Source organism: Podarcis raffonei, chromosome 16 (genome assembly GCF_027172205.1).
Source record: "Podarcis raffonei isolate rPodRaf1 chromosome 16, rPodRaf1.pri, whole genome shotgun sequence".
Classification (NCBI taxonomy): Eukaryota; Metazoa; Chordata; class Lepidosauria; order Squamata; family Lacertidae; genus Podarcis; species Podarcis raffonei.
In genome coordinates, this window is record NC_070617.1 from 15,256,296 (window position 1) to 15,271,104 (window position 14,809).

At 50.7% G+C, this 14,809-nt stretch overlaps 1 protein-coding gene across 35 annotated transcripts in view; it reads left to right on the forward strand.

Moving 5' to 3' along the window:
• NRXN2 (neurexin 2) overlaps positions 1-14,809 on the forward strand; it is a 341,743-nt gene that overhangs the window by 303,929 nt on the left and 23,005 nt on the right. For all 35 annotated transcript variants that reach the window (XM_053369667.1, XM_053369668.1, XM_053369669.1 and 32 more), the window contains one exon: positions 7,483-7,805. In XM_053369667.1, the coding sequence (XP_053225642.1) occupies positions 7,483-7,805 (323 nt within the window). The remainder of the gene's footprint in view (positions 1-7,482; positions 7,806-14,809) is intronic.

Sequence of the window (14,809 nt, forward strand, 5' to 3'; positions counted from 1 at the left end):
AGTGCCTAGCAGTTTCTAGGGCTGCCTTTTCCGCCTTGAAAGGGAGCATGAGAAGTCCTGTGGCCTTAAAATGTGCAAAGTCAATAAGCATGTGCAGAGGAGGAGGAGCAGACGCCTTACAGGGAAGGGTTAATGGGGACCAGGTACATAGGCAGCTGCCTTATACTGAGTCAGATCATTGGTCCATCTAGTTCAGTACTGCCTACACTGACTGGCAGCTGCAGGATCCTTGCCTGGGGATGCTGCCAGCGGGGGACTGAACCTGGTGCCTTCTGCATGCAGGGTGGGTGTTCTGCCACTGAACTGTGGCTCTTCCCCTAAAGGGGTGGTGGGATTTGTGGTCTGGCAGCATCTGGAGGGCCACAGCATCTGCTGTCTCTTCAGGCCTCTTGACACGTTGTTCACTAGCCCTGCCACAGCTGTTGCCAGCCCTGCTTGAAAGCCCCTGGTGGATGCCATATCTGCCTACCCATCCCCACTTTTGGGGGTCAGTGCATTTGATCTGCTCCACAGCTGGAATCAGGACACACACCCCCATACACACACACCAGTTTCAGGGCTGCTTCTTCTCACCAGCTTTGCCACGGCCTCTGCTTGTGAAGGTCCCGGGAAGTGTGTTGGGCAAGGAGTGACCCCTGCTCTGTGCCAAACCGAGAGCTGCACCTTTAACACTTTAAACTCCGTGGGGAAGGAAGAAGCGTAGCAGCAACAAGACCAAAAAGAAAGGAAAGAAAGGAAAGGACGAGGTCGCTTTAAATCTTAATTTATTAACCAGCTAATAACACTAACATGCTTTTAACTCAAACCAAGTGCTAAACAGTTTTTTTAACCGATAAATTCCAAATGTCTTAATAACCGTCTTCGCTGGCGTTGCATTTCTAAAGGGGGATTAAGCATCTAAATGTATCTTTTAATGTCTATAACATGATGGTTTAAACAAACAGCCACAAAATCACCAAAAACAAACAAACAAAGGAAGTTAAAGGGACGTTTAATGAGGTTTTTTTAAAAGAAGAAAAAAACAGGAGAAACTCAGAGGGTTAGCAGGGGGGAAGCTGTAAACGTGGGCGAGAGACCATCCCACTTTAAGCCTTTGGGTGCAGGGCGAGTTTGAAGGACTGGCTTGATGAAGAGCACTGGAAATGCGACATTGGGATAAATCCATGTGAGTAACAGTGGAGTGTCTTTAAATCCACAATACTTTCATGCTCACACTATTTCTCTCTTCCTTCTCCTCTTCTCTTTCATCTTTCACACACGTACCTGAACACATACTCTCACAAGCCAGGCTGAGGTGTGCCCTGCATCTTTTAGCTATAGGAACTAGAGTGAAGTACAGAGCTTTGGACCCTCCTTTGTGGGTACTGAGTTCTTAGGCTATATACACAGCTCTTCTGTTGGGAGCAGGAGAGTCCACGTTGCAGCCCCAAGAAGGGACTCCGTTGCTTTCCAGCCCTAAAGCCCCTTCCTTCCCTCCGTTTGGGCTTTACCTTACTTGTCAACCCCCATTCAGAAGATCTATGATGGCACGGCCGCAAGCAAGCTCCAGAGTGCAGTTGCCCTACACATTTCAGCCACTTGAACTGCTTTGTGTCACTTCTCACACACCACTTCCAAGAGAATTTTGGGGATGGCGTTTTTGAATTGGGTTGGGGGGTGGATCAAAAGGACTCCCAAGGCATTTTCTGGACACCCCTCCCAACCCCAGTGGGTGGGGAAGGGAGCATTTTCTTCTTTGGAGGGAGAGATTGGGTGAGGTACCAAGCTGCTTTTGTGCAACTGCAGTGGCTGGATTCTGTCTGGCTGAGCTGAATTTGCAGTAGACCATCTCCAGAAACACACACACACACCCCTTTGCATTGTGGCATCAATGCACACACCCTCTGGACCGAGGAGCGAAACAGGTCCCACTAATCCCCAAAATCAGTTTCGGTCCTGATGAGTTGATTTGTCATTAGTTGATTATTCCCCACCCCCAAATCTTAAATGCATTCTAACCAGAAGGGATAAAAAATAATTCAAAAAGTTGAGTTCTGCTGTTTGTTTGTTTTACTTTGAGCTGATATGTATGGTTCCTATGACTGGAGAACCCCGAAAACCCAAAGCCATACCCTCCCATTTTGAGCGAGAGCTCAGGATGGCATTGAGTGTCTTGTTGGGGTTCAGAATTTGGAAAGTAGTTGTTGAAAATAGCCCCACAGGGACAGCCCCTGGCGTCAGTCCTGCTTCATTTTGGGAAGCAGCTCTTAAAGCAGGACGTGGAATAGACCGGGGGGGGGGGAGCTTGTTTCTTTCCTTGGCACCCCTCAAGGAAAGGTAACATTTGGACAGGTACATCTGTTTTACACACACACACACACACACACACACACACACACACACACACTCGTCTGCACTGCCTGATTTCAGAATAAAATCTCTATTAGGGGGATTGTCTGCTAAGGTTGGTTGGCATCTCGGGTTTTTAGCATGAAATGGCAGAGGAGGGGGCTGCTATTTAGTTGCCACAAAATTTGATTCCAGCAGTTCCTTCTTGGCCAGATTGGGGGGGGGGCAGCCTCTGAATGCCTCCAGGAGTGGCATCATTAGACTTGCAAATCTCCCTTTAGCCTGGCAATGACTGGAGGGGGGGCATCCTGAGATGTGCCTGACACATTTCTACTTAAAATAAAATAAAATATAAGCTCACTTTTGATACTAGACAAACAAAAAAAATCCACCAGGAAAAAAATGTTTTCAATTTCCACCCATCCAAAAAACACACACACAAAACTACTGGGTTGTAAATTTGCCTCTCCAAAATAAATAAATGGGAAAGCCTGTCACCCAGCTTGGCTTAAGATAACAGCCCAGAGCCTCATTTGAACCTGCATTATTATTTACTCCCTTAATTATTTCCGTTTACAGCCCACTGTGTCTCTTGATGGGCAGGGGCTGTTTTTCATGGGCACCCAAGCCAGATTGCAAGCCTGGCCTGTTGGCACCTGCCCAGCCAGCTTGCTGGTGCTGAGAGAAGCCGGTCCTGGGCAGGGGCCAAGAGGCTCAAGTGAGCCCCCACTCCCTCCCTCCCTCCCTCCCTTCTGCTTTTCAGGGCTAGGGAATGCAAGGTCTGCAGCTGAGCCATGGCAGCCTCCTCAGCTTTGAAGTGCTTCCTGGCAGCTTTTACACTTCTGGAAAATGAGAGCAGAGTCAAGGAAAAGGCAGAGCCTGCGGAGGCACCCTTTCTCCCTGGTGTGGTTGCCAGAAGTAGGGACCCAGAGCTGGGCACTCTGTACGTAGCCAGAGGCACTCTATTGCACACACTTGGGGCTGCACCCTGGACTTTGAAAACACACTCTAAGCCCTCATCTCTCTCCCCGCCTCTTTCTTTTCCTTCCTTCCTTTCTCATGCAGTTCCTCCCTAGTCCTCAGCACCTCCCCTTGAACTATGTAGGGCTGGAAACCTTGCCTGCACCCCACTGCCTCCAGATTCTGCTTCCTTGTGGCTCACTGCCCAACCTTGCAGGACTGGCAGTGGAGCAGGAAGAATCCTGGGTCTGGAGATGAGCGTTTCTGCCTGCTCTAGCAGGCTTCAGCAATGATGGCGGAGGGAAAGAAGTACACACAGGGAATATCGGCTACTCAGGCGGATTTACTTCTGAATTATGCCTCCCTGGAGGTTGCTAAGCCGTCTTGGCTTCCACAGATGTTTCATTTGGCGCTAGTCCTGTTTCCTCCCCACCACCGTCTCTGTCTCCCCCCCCCCTCTCTCTCTCTCTCTCTCACACACACACACACACACAGCCTACCTCTTTTGTTTGCTGTTGAGCTGCAGGATTTCAGCAAAACAGGCTTGATGCTCTCCTGGCTTTTGCTCACAAGCATTTATGTCCATATAGCATCAATGCCTCTGGGCCAGGGAATTTGGGCAGGCCCAGTGCAAGAGGCACACCAGGGCCCACAGGTGCCTCTGGGCAGACGTATAGGCTCATTTTCACACAAGAAAAAAGAAAAGCCAGGTGGGGAATAAACAGGAAATAGCATTAAATGGGGGGAGTGGTTCCTGAAAACCAAAACTAATTAAGGCACTAAACCAATAAGCAGGTGGGTGGGGGTATGTAGGGTGGAGAACATTGTCAGGAATCCATTTATTTTGAGCCTGATTCTAACCCTGAACAAAAACCAAACATTAAAAATAACAATAATACTGACAATAATCTTGTTTCTAAAACGAAGGGGGGCAAAACGGGACTCAGAGGGTTAAAAATATCCACTTGCAAACTTCTCCAGGGGGGACAAAAAGCAAGAGCTGTTTATTTTAAAGTCAGGGTTTTGTTTGGGGTTTTTGGTTTTTTTATAATTATTATTTTTTTCCATAACAGATTAGGAAAGTTCAGTCGGCTCCATCTGGAGATGCTTTTTTAGGTTGCAACAGACGGTCCCTTTAACATTTCCCCATCTTTTTTCCCCCCTGCACACAAAAAAACCCCCAGAAAAACCGTTTGAACGAAGAGTGAGCGAGGGGGGAGGGACTCTCCCAGCCAGGCTGGAGTTTGAAGCTCTGCAGCTGGCAGGGGCATCAGCTAATGAGCGGGTGGCGGGGGTGGGCGCGGGGAGGGGGAGCTGCTCTGTATTCTCAGCCCTTGGCAGGCTGCTTTTCCAAAGTCCCTCTGCACTAGCTCACTCAGGTGCATGTGTTTCCCTCTTCAAATGCTCTTCTTTCTTGTCAGGGGGCCTTCCACATGTCCAAAGCTGACTGCCCCTTTCCCCCAATTTGACCGAAGAGACCCACCACCACCTCAGCTGGGCAGTAGTGAAAAGTAGTGAGATTCCCTAGGGCAGAGGGAAGGGACCTTCTTTTGTGGGCAGCCTTGGGGGCTGGGCTGACAGTGGTGGGTGCAGCCAAAAGCAAAAAGCGGGTGGATGTGACCTACCTTTAGGCATTAGGCTATATTCCAGCCATAAGGAGATCAGCGCAGATCTCTCCATCCAAGCAAGCCAAGGGACCTGAGTCCCATGAACCACATTCCTGAGGTCCTGCCCACCTTGCTGTTGAGTCCTCAATACATGAGAAGACCCTTGCTGGGTGGCTCCTCTTTCCTCCAGTGCCCAACTGGGAACTAGTTTGAGAGCTCCCCATTACTGGTACCCAGGAGCAGAATGCCACTGACGCCACAGACTGGGTGGAAACCTCTGTATAAGCCCCTAGACACCCTGTTCCCCCCCCCCTCCCACCCCCTGCTGCTTTGAAGGGAGCCATTTTCAGTGGGGGAAATGGGAGGGAAGGGCCAACCCCACTCACCCCCACACGGCTGCTATTCATTTACATAATAGATGCCTATACAGCAGGATCACATCCTTGCTCACAATCAACTGATCTTGCTCGGTTGAAAGATGTCTGGTTGAAATTGCACAAATTAACTGCACGCAAGGCGGAGAGCTTAAAAGCTCTTTTTTGCACCTGGTTTTCCTAGTGCAGAAAGAGCTTTCAAGTTCACCACCTTGCTTGGAGGGCCCGCTTGGCGTACCAGTTCCAGAAGGTAAGATTGCTCACATGGGGGGCAGTTCCAAGGGGGTAGTTTGAGTACACACATTTTTTTCCATATATGCACCATCCCAAAAAACATAAAACACCTCCTCTACCAACACACACAGACAAAATGTGATCGTGCTGTATACACATGCATCTATTTTGGCCCTTACACCAAATGGCTCACTCTGCAATTCTGCTGGCTTAACTGAACAAGCACCAATTTTTCCCTTGCATTTCCCCCACACATAGAGCCATTGGGGCCCTTTCATCAATTCCACCTCATGTGGTCCCTCTTCTGCCACAGGTTTCCCTAACCCCTGCCTGGATCTCACTCACCTTCTGACCCCCGTCAAGCTGGCCCCCACCTTCAGTTTCCATTCATGCACATCCTGCCCCACTTGACAATGTGTGCCCCCCCCCGGTGCAAATTGCTCCAGAGGGCATTTTTTCCTGCTTCCCCTGTTCCCGACACGGATGCGACCCATCACAGACTCTCCCCCAAATGGCTGTCAGGGGCTATTTTTCCACCCACCTCTATCTGTTAGGTGCCATGAAGGGTCCTTCCCCTCTGGGCCCACTTCCTCTAAAGCGGGTAGAGCACAGGGTCTTGCCTGTGCTCCAAACCTGCTGCCTTCTCACAAGGCTGCTCCACCAAAGCAAGGAGAAGACCCCCAGGGGCCTGAGGGGAGTTGGGCTGGGGCAAGACTGCCTGAAGCTGCCTGTGATGCCAGTGGGCTGATTTACAGGAGGCAGCCATGCCCACCCCTCAAATAAGGACTGGAGCATAGAATAGGTGTTCCTCATGACCCAGGCCTAGTGAAGTTGAAGGACTCCCCCATCCAGGAAGAGTAAGGCGAGAGGGTGAAGCCAAGGTGCCCACATTTGCCCTCCTGCGCCCCCACAAGTCCTTCTGCTTGTCAGCCTCACTTCCCCAATCTCCACCGGGGTTCCAGCGGCTGACTGGGCCCCCTCCGTTCTCGCTCACTCTTTGTCCTGCTTAGGGGGCCTGAAGTGCAAGCCAGGGTGCAGGGGAGCTGGTTGGAAAGCTTATGAGGGGTGGGCAGGGAAGGGATCGGAGTACGTCCCACAGAAGGTTCTGGGAGGGGCAACACAAAGCACAGAGCTGAAGGATGGCCAGGGCAAGAAGCTAGAAAATGAACCCGTTTCCATGATGGATGGATGGAGAGGCAGATGGGTAAAGAGGGAATAAGAGTCAAGGAAGACAGATGAGATAAGAAAGGTCTCTCTCCTATCTGTCTCTTATTCCACACACGCTGCTATCCAACTGCCATAAAGACGAAGAAAATAGATTAGAGAGGAATGTAGAGTGGCTCGATTGCATTTGATTGAGTCAGACTTTGTGGGTCAGTCAGGGGAGCCCCAGCGGCAGTGAGTGGGTGGGCAAAATCCAGCCTTTGGTGCTCCTGCACCTGCCTGACCCCCCGCTTTCCCCGCCTGCCCAACCAAGAAGTGTCTGTCTTGGGCAGGGAGGGAGGCAGGGCTGCACAAGCCACAAAGGCACCCTCTAACCAACATAGGAGGCGAAGATGGATGGTTCCCAGGGGTATAGACTAATCAAACTCAAGAAGGCTTGGAAGAGCAAGGTGGGTGGGTAGAGATAGATGGATAGATGAACGGGCAGATGGATAAATGAGCAGATGAGGGACACATGAGGACAGAGCTGCTCCACAGGGTCGGTGGTGGGAGCAGAAGGTCTCATGGTGGTGCAGAGAACCATTGAAAGACCAGAAGAGGAAAACACAGGCCTCCTCAGAGGGTGAAGGGAGAAGTGCTTGGGCTGCCCTTCCTGAAGTTCCAGCCAGCCTGGTTTGACAGCTCTTGTGTACTGTGTGCTGCTGAGCCCCACCACCCAACCGCCGAACCCCCAGTTCATATATTGTCCACCTTCTCTTTCCGCCTGCCCCCTCCTCCCCCCGTGGCTCCCTGCCCCCCTCCCTCTCCCCCGCCAGGTCGCCAGCTGACGATATTTAACAGCCAGGCCGCCATCAAGATTGGAGGCCGGGACCAAGGCCGCCCCTTCCAGGGCCAGATTTCGGGGCTGTACTACAACGGGCTCAAGGTCCTCTCCTTGGCAGCCGAGAGCGACCCCAATGTGAAGGTGGAGGGGAACCTGCGGCTGGTGGGCGAGGTGCCCTCCGTCATGACCACGGAGACCACAGCCACCACCTTGCTGGCAGACATGTCCACCACCATCATGGAAACCACCACCACCATGGCTACCACCACAACGCGGCGTGGCCGCTCACCCACCATGCGGGACAGCATCACCCAGGTCAGTGGGAGGGAGGAGGGCCTCAGGGGCAGGGAGGGCAGGGAGGGAGAGGTCTAGCCAGGGAGGGTCTAACTGGGCGGAGGCGATGGGCAGAGGAGGAGCCGGGCTACAGGAGGGCAACCTGGGAATGGGCCTCAGGGGTGGTTGGGGCTGTGTGTCCTCTTCAGGGTGCTGAGCCAAAGCCCGCCCCCCCCCCCCGAGAAAAGTTTTAGCTCACATTTTGCTTGGGGGATGGGACCACCTAACCAAGGAGAGACGTTTGCAGCCCCTGAGATTATCCACTACTGCCTGAGTTCATCGGTTGTCAGCTCGTGGTCAACATCCACCCCACCCCTCGCCCCAAAACAATAGAGCCTGATGATCCCGGCTTCTTTTTGACAAGGGCTTGAAAGGGGCGGTGCCCCCACTGTCACCATCATTCTTTTCTTCAGAAGCCCTCGTCAAGAACAACAATACATCATCATTCTCAGAGCCTTCAAGCGGGGCAGGGAGGGATAGATATTGAATGGCAGCTGTTACAAGGGGCTCTGGTTACCAGCAGTAAGTTTTGCCAAGCCTTGAATTCCCCCCCCCCCCAAAAAAATGTTAGCCTCCCATTTCACCATCTCTGAATGGTGAAGCAAAATGGGAGAAGCGGGGAGTAGGGGTTGGTTTTGGCACTAGACTTATCTGCTCTTAAAAATCAGAGCATCTTCAAAAATGGTCTATATTGGCGCGTAATAAGCAAAGGTGCTTCCCTGGTTATAGCACATCCGTCTTTGAGAAATCAGAGCTAGGCATGTTGGACAGCTGATTTGAGAGCTTAGAAGCACTCGAGGAGCCTGGCTCCAGCATTCCAGCACCGAAACCCATTTCTGCATGTCTGCAGAAGCAGATGGACAAGGGAGGAAGGGTCAGCAAGTCAGAACAAGCCCCGCTTCCTTTCCTCTCTCTCCCTGTGCTGCCTTTGCTTTTCAAGAAAGCAAGCCTGGAAACTTGCCATCCTAGTCTGTTTGGCGTTGCCTGCACTTCCTTCCAGCCCTGCCGTTCTCGAGGTGGAACACCATGTTCATGGTGTCCTGCAGTTCCTTTTAGGGATAGATTTTGATTTTTCAAAATCCAGCCACTGAGGCTGCAATTTGAAGGAAGAAAGTAATGGGGGGGGGCAGGAGGAAGGAGATTTCTTAACCCCTTCCCATAATGCCATTTTCCAGCTAAAAATTGTGCCTCTCACAATCATCAAAGGAGCTTGATGGAGTAATTTTATGCTGAGAAGTCCCTCTCCCCCTATGGAAACCTCAGTCTTAGAAGCAGCAATTTATTTTTAAATGCCTGTAAAAATAATCAGGCCACTCTTACGTATCCCATATTTTGCATCTCAAGTCCCCACTTACTAATAGCCTAGCTGTTGGATGCACACCCACACACACCAGGCTGCACCTGGAAATGAGCAAGACTCTGGTAAGGCCCAACGTCATTGAATCATAGAACTGTAGAGTTGGAAGGGACTCCAAGGGTCATCTAGTCCAACCCCCTGCAATGCAGGAATCACAACTATCATGTCCCTTTCCTTCCCTTCAACCTACCTTGTCTGTCTGCTCCTGCTACAAGACCTGCTTCTGTTTAGGCTCCCCTTAAAACTTCCTGCAACTGAGACTCTTCATCTCAGGGTTGTGGGTTCGAGCCCCACATCACCAAAAGATCCCTGCATTGCAGGGGTTGGACTAGATGACCCATGTGGTTTCTTCCAATTCTGCAATTCTGTGTGTCTATGCTCAGAACCCGGCTGAGGGTTTGGGGCCGAAGCCCAAACCCTGGGTGCATTTAACAAAACAAAATCCTGTATCCTAACACATGCCGCTGGCTTGGCAGGAAAGCCTGAAGTCAGCCCCTGAGTGAGGCTTGTTTCTGTTCCTGCCAAATTGTGCTGAACTCCCTCCACCCCTGCTTCAGCTCCTTGCTTTTCTTGCTAGAGGAGACCTGATGGGCAGCAGTGGGGGGAGAGGAGGAAGAGACAAGGAGGGCTCAGCTCTTTGGACTTAGCTTGGGGTCAGACCCCAGGTGTATTGATGTAAGCACCCCCTCTCCTCACACACACCTTGCACCGATTGGGGCAAAGCATCGTAAAGCAACATAAAAATGCCATTAGCAGTCAGGCCACAAACGCAATATCATAAAAGGTAATGAAATCACATTAAAATATTAGAACGCCTTAAAAGGTTGGAAATAAAAAGCCCAAACGAGAAAACCACACACATGCAAAGGGCAGGCGGGGAGTGGATCACCCAGAAGCCTCCGGTGGATAAAGGAGATTGCTGGTTTCCAGTTATTGACAACCATGTCTGACACAGGCTTCTTCATCCAGATGAAGAGTTGTGTGAGACTCAAACACTTGCCCTCCCCTTCAGCATGGCAGGCTGGTCCAGGGATGAAGAGGACCTCCATGCTGGTGTTGAAGTACCGTATTTTTTGCTCTATAAGACTCACTTTTTCCCTCCTAAAAAGTAAGGGGGAATGTGTGTGCGTCTTATGGAGCGAATGCAGGCTGCGCAGCTATCCCAGAAGCCAGAACAGCAAGAGAGATTGCTGCTTTCACTGCGTAGCAATCCCTCTTGCTGTTCTGGCTTCTGAGATTCAGAATATTTTTTTTCTTGTTTTCCTCCTCCAAAAACTAGGTGCGTCTTGTGGTCTGGTGCATCTTATAGAGCGAAAAATACGGTATCTCCTATTCCTAATTTTACACACACCTCCATGCCTTGATCCCTTTACTTCTGGTTGTCTGCCCTCTTTCCTTATCTCCACTTGCCATCAGCAAAGGAGAACGTTGGGGCAAGGCAGCCAGATTCATGCAGAGATGGACTTCGTAAGTTACTCTGGACCTTGGCCATTCAGGCCTTTGTAGGTGGAAGCAACTTCAAAGCCACAGCACCTGTTTTCTCAGCTGCTGTTAGAGAGCAACTGTATTAAGCCATTTTAAAATTTGCAGCATGCTTGTCCACATAACGTCCCTGCAAGGTAGGCAGCTTTTAGTCCTATCTAATCTGAGAGGAGCTTGCCCACAGCTTCAGTCCCGTGCTCTCATAAGACCAGCTCTTCAGCCCCTGCCCAACGCATGCCTTTCCTTTGTCCCTGTTGCTGGCACTCTCCCTCCTCTAAGAACAGATGTGCTTGGCTCCTGGGATCCCATCTTTCATAGAATCATAAAATTGTAGAGTTGGAAAGGACCCAAAGGGTCATGTCCAACCCCTCCTGCAATGCAGGAACCACAGCTTTCCTACTCTGCTGCCAAGTGATAATAAACTACACATAGAGATTTGTGGCGCCCACTTTCAAAGAGCACATTTTGGTTTGGAAGTCTCACAGGAGCATCTTACAAACACAGGAAGCTGCCTTTTGCCAAGTCAATCTCTTGGTCAATCTAGCTCTGTATCGTTTGCACTGGCCGGCAGCAACTCTCCGGGGCTTCCTAGAGGGGTTGTTCCCAGAGATTGACCCCAGGCTTCACCCCCGCTTTATAACCCTTTTCTTAGTCATCATGCTTGCCATTAAAGGGTGACTTTGATAGGAGTGTCAGGAGCCACCTTCTTACTCTGATTCAGAGAGTTGATCCACCCAGCCCAGTGCTGTCTGCACTGTGCGGCAGCAGCTTTCTGGAATTGAGCCTCTGGGGCCTTTCCTGACTGGAGATGCCAGAGATGGAACTTAGCACCCTGTCCTGCTGGTGATGCCAATCTTGGTTGAGCAAAGCACCGCTTTAAAGAAGAGCATCACCAACTGCCTCAGACCATTTGGGGCATCAATATTGCCTGAGGGTTTCAGAAAGGCACCTTTCAGACCATTTGGGGCATCAGTATTGCCTGAGGGTTTCAGAAAGGCACCTTTTTGCTCCCTGAGGGAGTTGGCAATTGAACCCAAGACCACCTGTGTGGAAGGCACATGGGTGCCCCTTTCATAAGGGCCACTTATTCTGGGGTGGGTGAACAAGGATGGTGGTCATTCTCCTCCTCCTCCTGGGCTCAGTCTTATTTTGGGAGCCACAGAGCTGTGGGACAGGGCTGGTTATCAATACTCCTCCCCCCTTCCACCACACTTTGCAATACATGCAAAAAAGGAGCCCTCATGAATGTCTCCCCCCTCCACCTATCTCCCTCAGCCGCGCTTGGGCCTTTCTGCCTCTGATGGCACAGATGATGTTCCTTTAAAAAAAAAAAAACCGCTGACAAAGTCTTCCGGTTGCTATGGCAACTGTGGCAGTAATTAGGTTGGCCTGGTTTCTCGTGCCTTGAAAGTGTGGGGTGGGGGGGGGACACAGGAAAGAGGCAGGTGGTGTGAAGATACAGAGGAATTTGCACTGGGGACAGCAGCAGGGGGGCAGTTTTGGTGCTGAAATTGTCCCCTTGCAACTGTGCGTTAATTCATCTGGAATCCCCACCTCTGCTCCAACGCAGTCCTTGCAAGGAACAATTCAGCTCAGAGCCACCATCACCCTCTTCCCCATCTATTTCCAGAAGCTCAGTGGGTGGGGGGCAGAGGGGAGATCAATGGATAGGTGTTGGTGGGGATGTTACCTGATCCTGAAAACACACACACCGCCATGGGAGAAGCACACACACCGCCATGGGAGAAGGCATTTGGATGTTTGGAGACAGATGAGCATGGCCTCCTTAGTGGGGTCCGAGTTGAGCAGCAAACACAGAATTTCCAGGGTCCTTCCACAACAGGCATGCAAGGTGGAGCTGCCACAATTTGTAGTAGAGCTCTGCCAAAAATTCCTTTTCCAACCAGGTGTTGCGGGTGGGGAATGAAATAAAGCTCTCTTGAAAGATCGTGGGGAGGGAATTCCCCCCCGCCCCCAGTATTTTCATCGGTTTGCAGCTCACCTTGCTGACCCTTATAAGGTAGCCTATGCTTTTGTAGGTGGGGGTTGGTTATTAGACTAAAAAGGGGGAGTTCTGTACCACTCACAGCTGCACAAGGCTCATTCCTTTGTTTTCGGCCAGCCACGCTTCCCAGAATGCCTTGATAGCAATGTCCCCAAATGACATCCCAGAGCATGGCCAGCAAGAAGCCTCAAGAGGCTCTTTCCAAAGCTTCCCACTAGCCAGCCACAGTACCAGAGGACAGGGAGTGGCAATCCCCTCCTGAAAATTTTGGAGAAATTTATATCCCTCAGAAATGTGGCAGAAAATCACCCTCCATTTTCCCAGGGGGAGAATGTCTCAGGGACCCCAGAGGGGCTACATGACCCCGTCACAGAATCCTCCTCCTGTCTTTTTCCATCTCCTTCCATCTTTTTTCAGACCACAAAGAAAGCCGATCTTTTTTGGCAATGGTGTTGGGGAATGGAGGAGCTGTTTCTATTTTTGTAAATTTAGATCTCCTTTGCACTCCTTTTCTGACTTTTCCAAAAAGCATTGCTTTTGAACCTTCCTCCACTCAGCACACCTTGACTATTACCTTCCTGGTCAGCAGCATTTTATCGTTTTGTTTTATTTTTAATCCTGCTTTTGATGAGCACTAAAGCACTTTTCGGATGGATTTTTTAAAATTAAAACATTTGCACTGCAAAATTTAAATGAATAGGTGCTATCACAATCCTGAAAGTAATCACTTAAATAAATAAGCTCTTTAGCGTAATAGATTTTTTTATTTTTAAGGACCAATTTCAAATTGTTTACAAATGGCTGTTCGGGCGAATCGTCCCCTCTGCTCTGATGCAGCGATGTTGCGCTCACCTGAGTAGATGGAACATGGCAGGGTGTCAGCAGAAAAAGCACAATATCTCTTAAGAGCATAGAAACAAGGTCCACTCATAGCAATGACTGGGTAGCATGAGGAGGCTGTGTTGTCTGGGAGGGCCCCCCCAGAGGTCTACCATCCCCCCAACCAAAAAAAAAGTCTCGGTTCTCCAAAACCAGCTTCCTCTGCTGCTTACAGGTCTCTCTGCTCTTTTTCCAGAGCATCTCCTGGGAAGAACAGGGCAGCCCAAAATGCTCTGGTGATCTGCTCTCTCTATCTCTCTCTCTCCCCTAGCCATCTACCTCAAGGGCCTCTCCAGTGAGAGCACTTCTTCGCTTCCCAAGGGCCCTCCATGATACTCCAGCCACCCTCTGTCATCCCCGTTGGCCACTTGGCACAACAGCCAGCCAGATGAGTGGGTGGAGGGAGGGAGCAGGCCAAGGACCCTGGTGGGCCTGGTCATTTGTCTCTCCCCTTTCCCTGTGCTGTGCAACTGCCTGGCTTCCAGTAAGCGTCTTCATCATGAGTTTGCCTCATAAAGGGGTTTATCCCCCCATGAGAAACCATCCATTTCTGGCCTGCTGCATTTCACTTATTCCGAACAGAATCTGGGTTCCCAACAGAAGGATTTGTCCTCTTTCTTCTTCTTCTTTTTTTTTAAAGGCACCAATTTCCAGACACATTCGCAAGAGAGGGAACGTAGCATGCCAAGGGGGCAGTCCTGGCCTCCCATACCCCCAATGAATGCTCAGTTTCAGGCAGCGAGGAATTCAGCTTGGAGATGGGCACCTCATGTGGAGTTGAGGGGGGGTTAAGCCTGAGCGTGGAGCTCAAGGATAGCGCCAGATCCTAAGGACTTTGAAAAGAGAAATGATTAAAAAGAGCTCCCCCTGGGAAAATGGAGCATGTGCAGAGTGCATTTTTCACCCCCACTGACCACAGTTGGGCTCCACACCCCTGGGATTCTGGCATACCCTTCCAAGACTCTCACCTTCTGAAAAAAGCCCAGGGCAAGGTACTCAGGGCTGCTTGGATACCATCAGCATCCCCTGGTTGGAAACCCTGGTATGTGAGGGTTGGTGACACGGTAGTGAAAGGAAAGCACTCTGCACATGCTTATAGCCACGTCTTTATTCCTGTTATTCTGTGTAATCCAGGGTGGAGAACGGGCTTGGTTCAGGTGAGCCACAACTGAGCTTAAGACCTGGATGCAGCAGAATCGAGTTGTGGTGGGGGGTTGTAGCAAAGGAAGCCTCCTGCAAGACCAAGCCCTCCTCCAGCTGCCT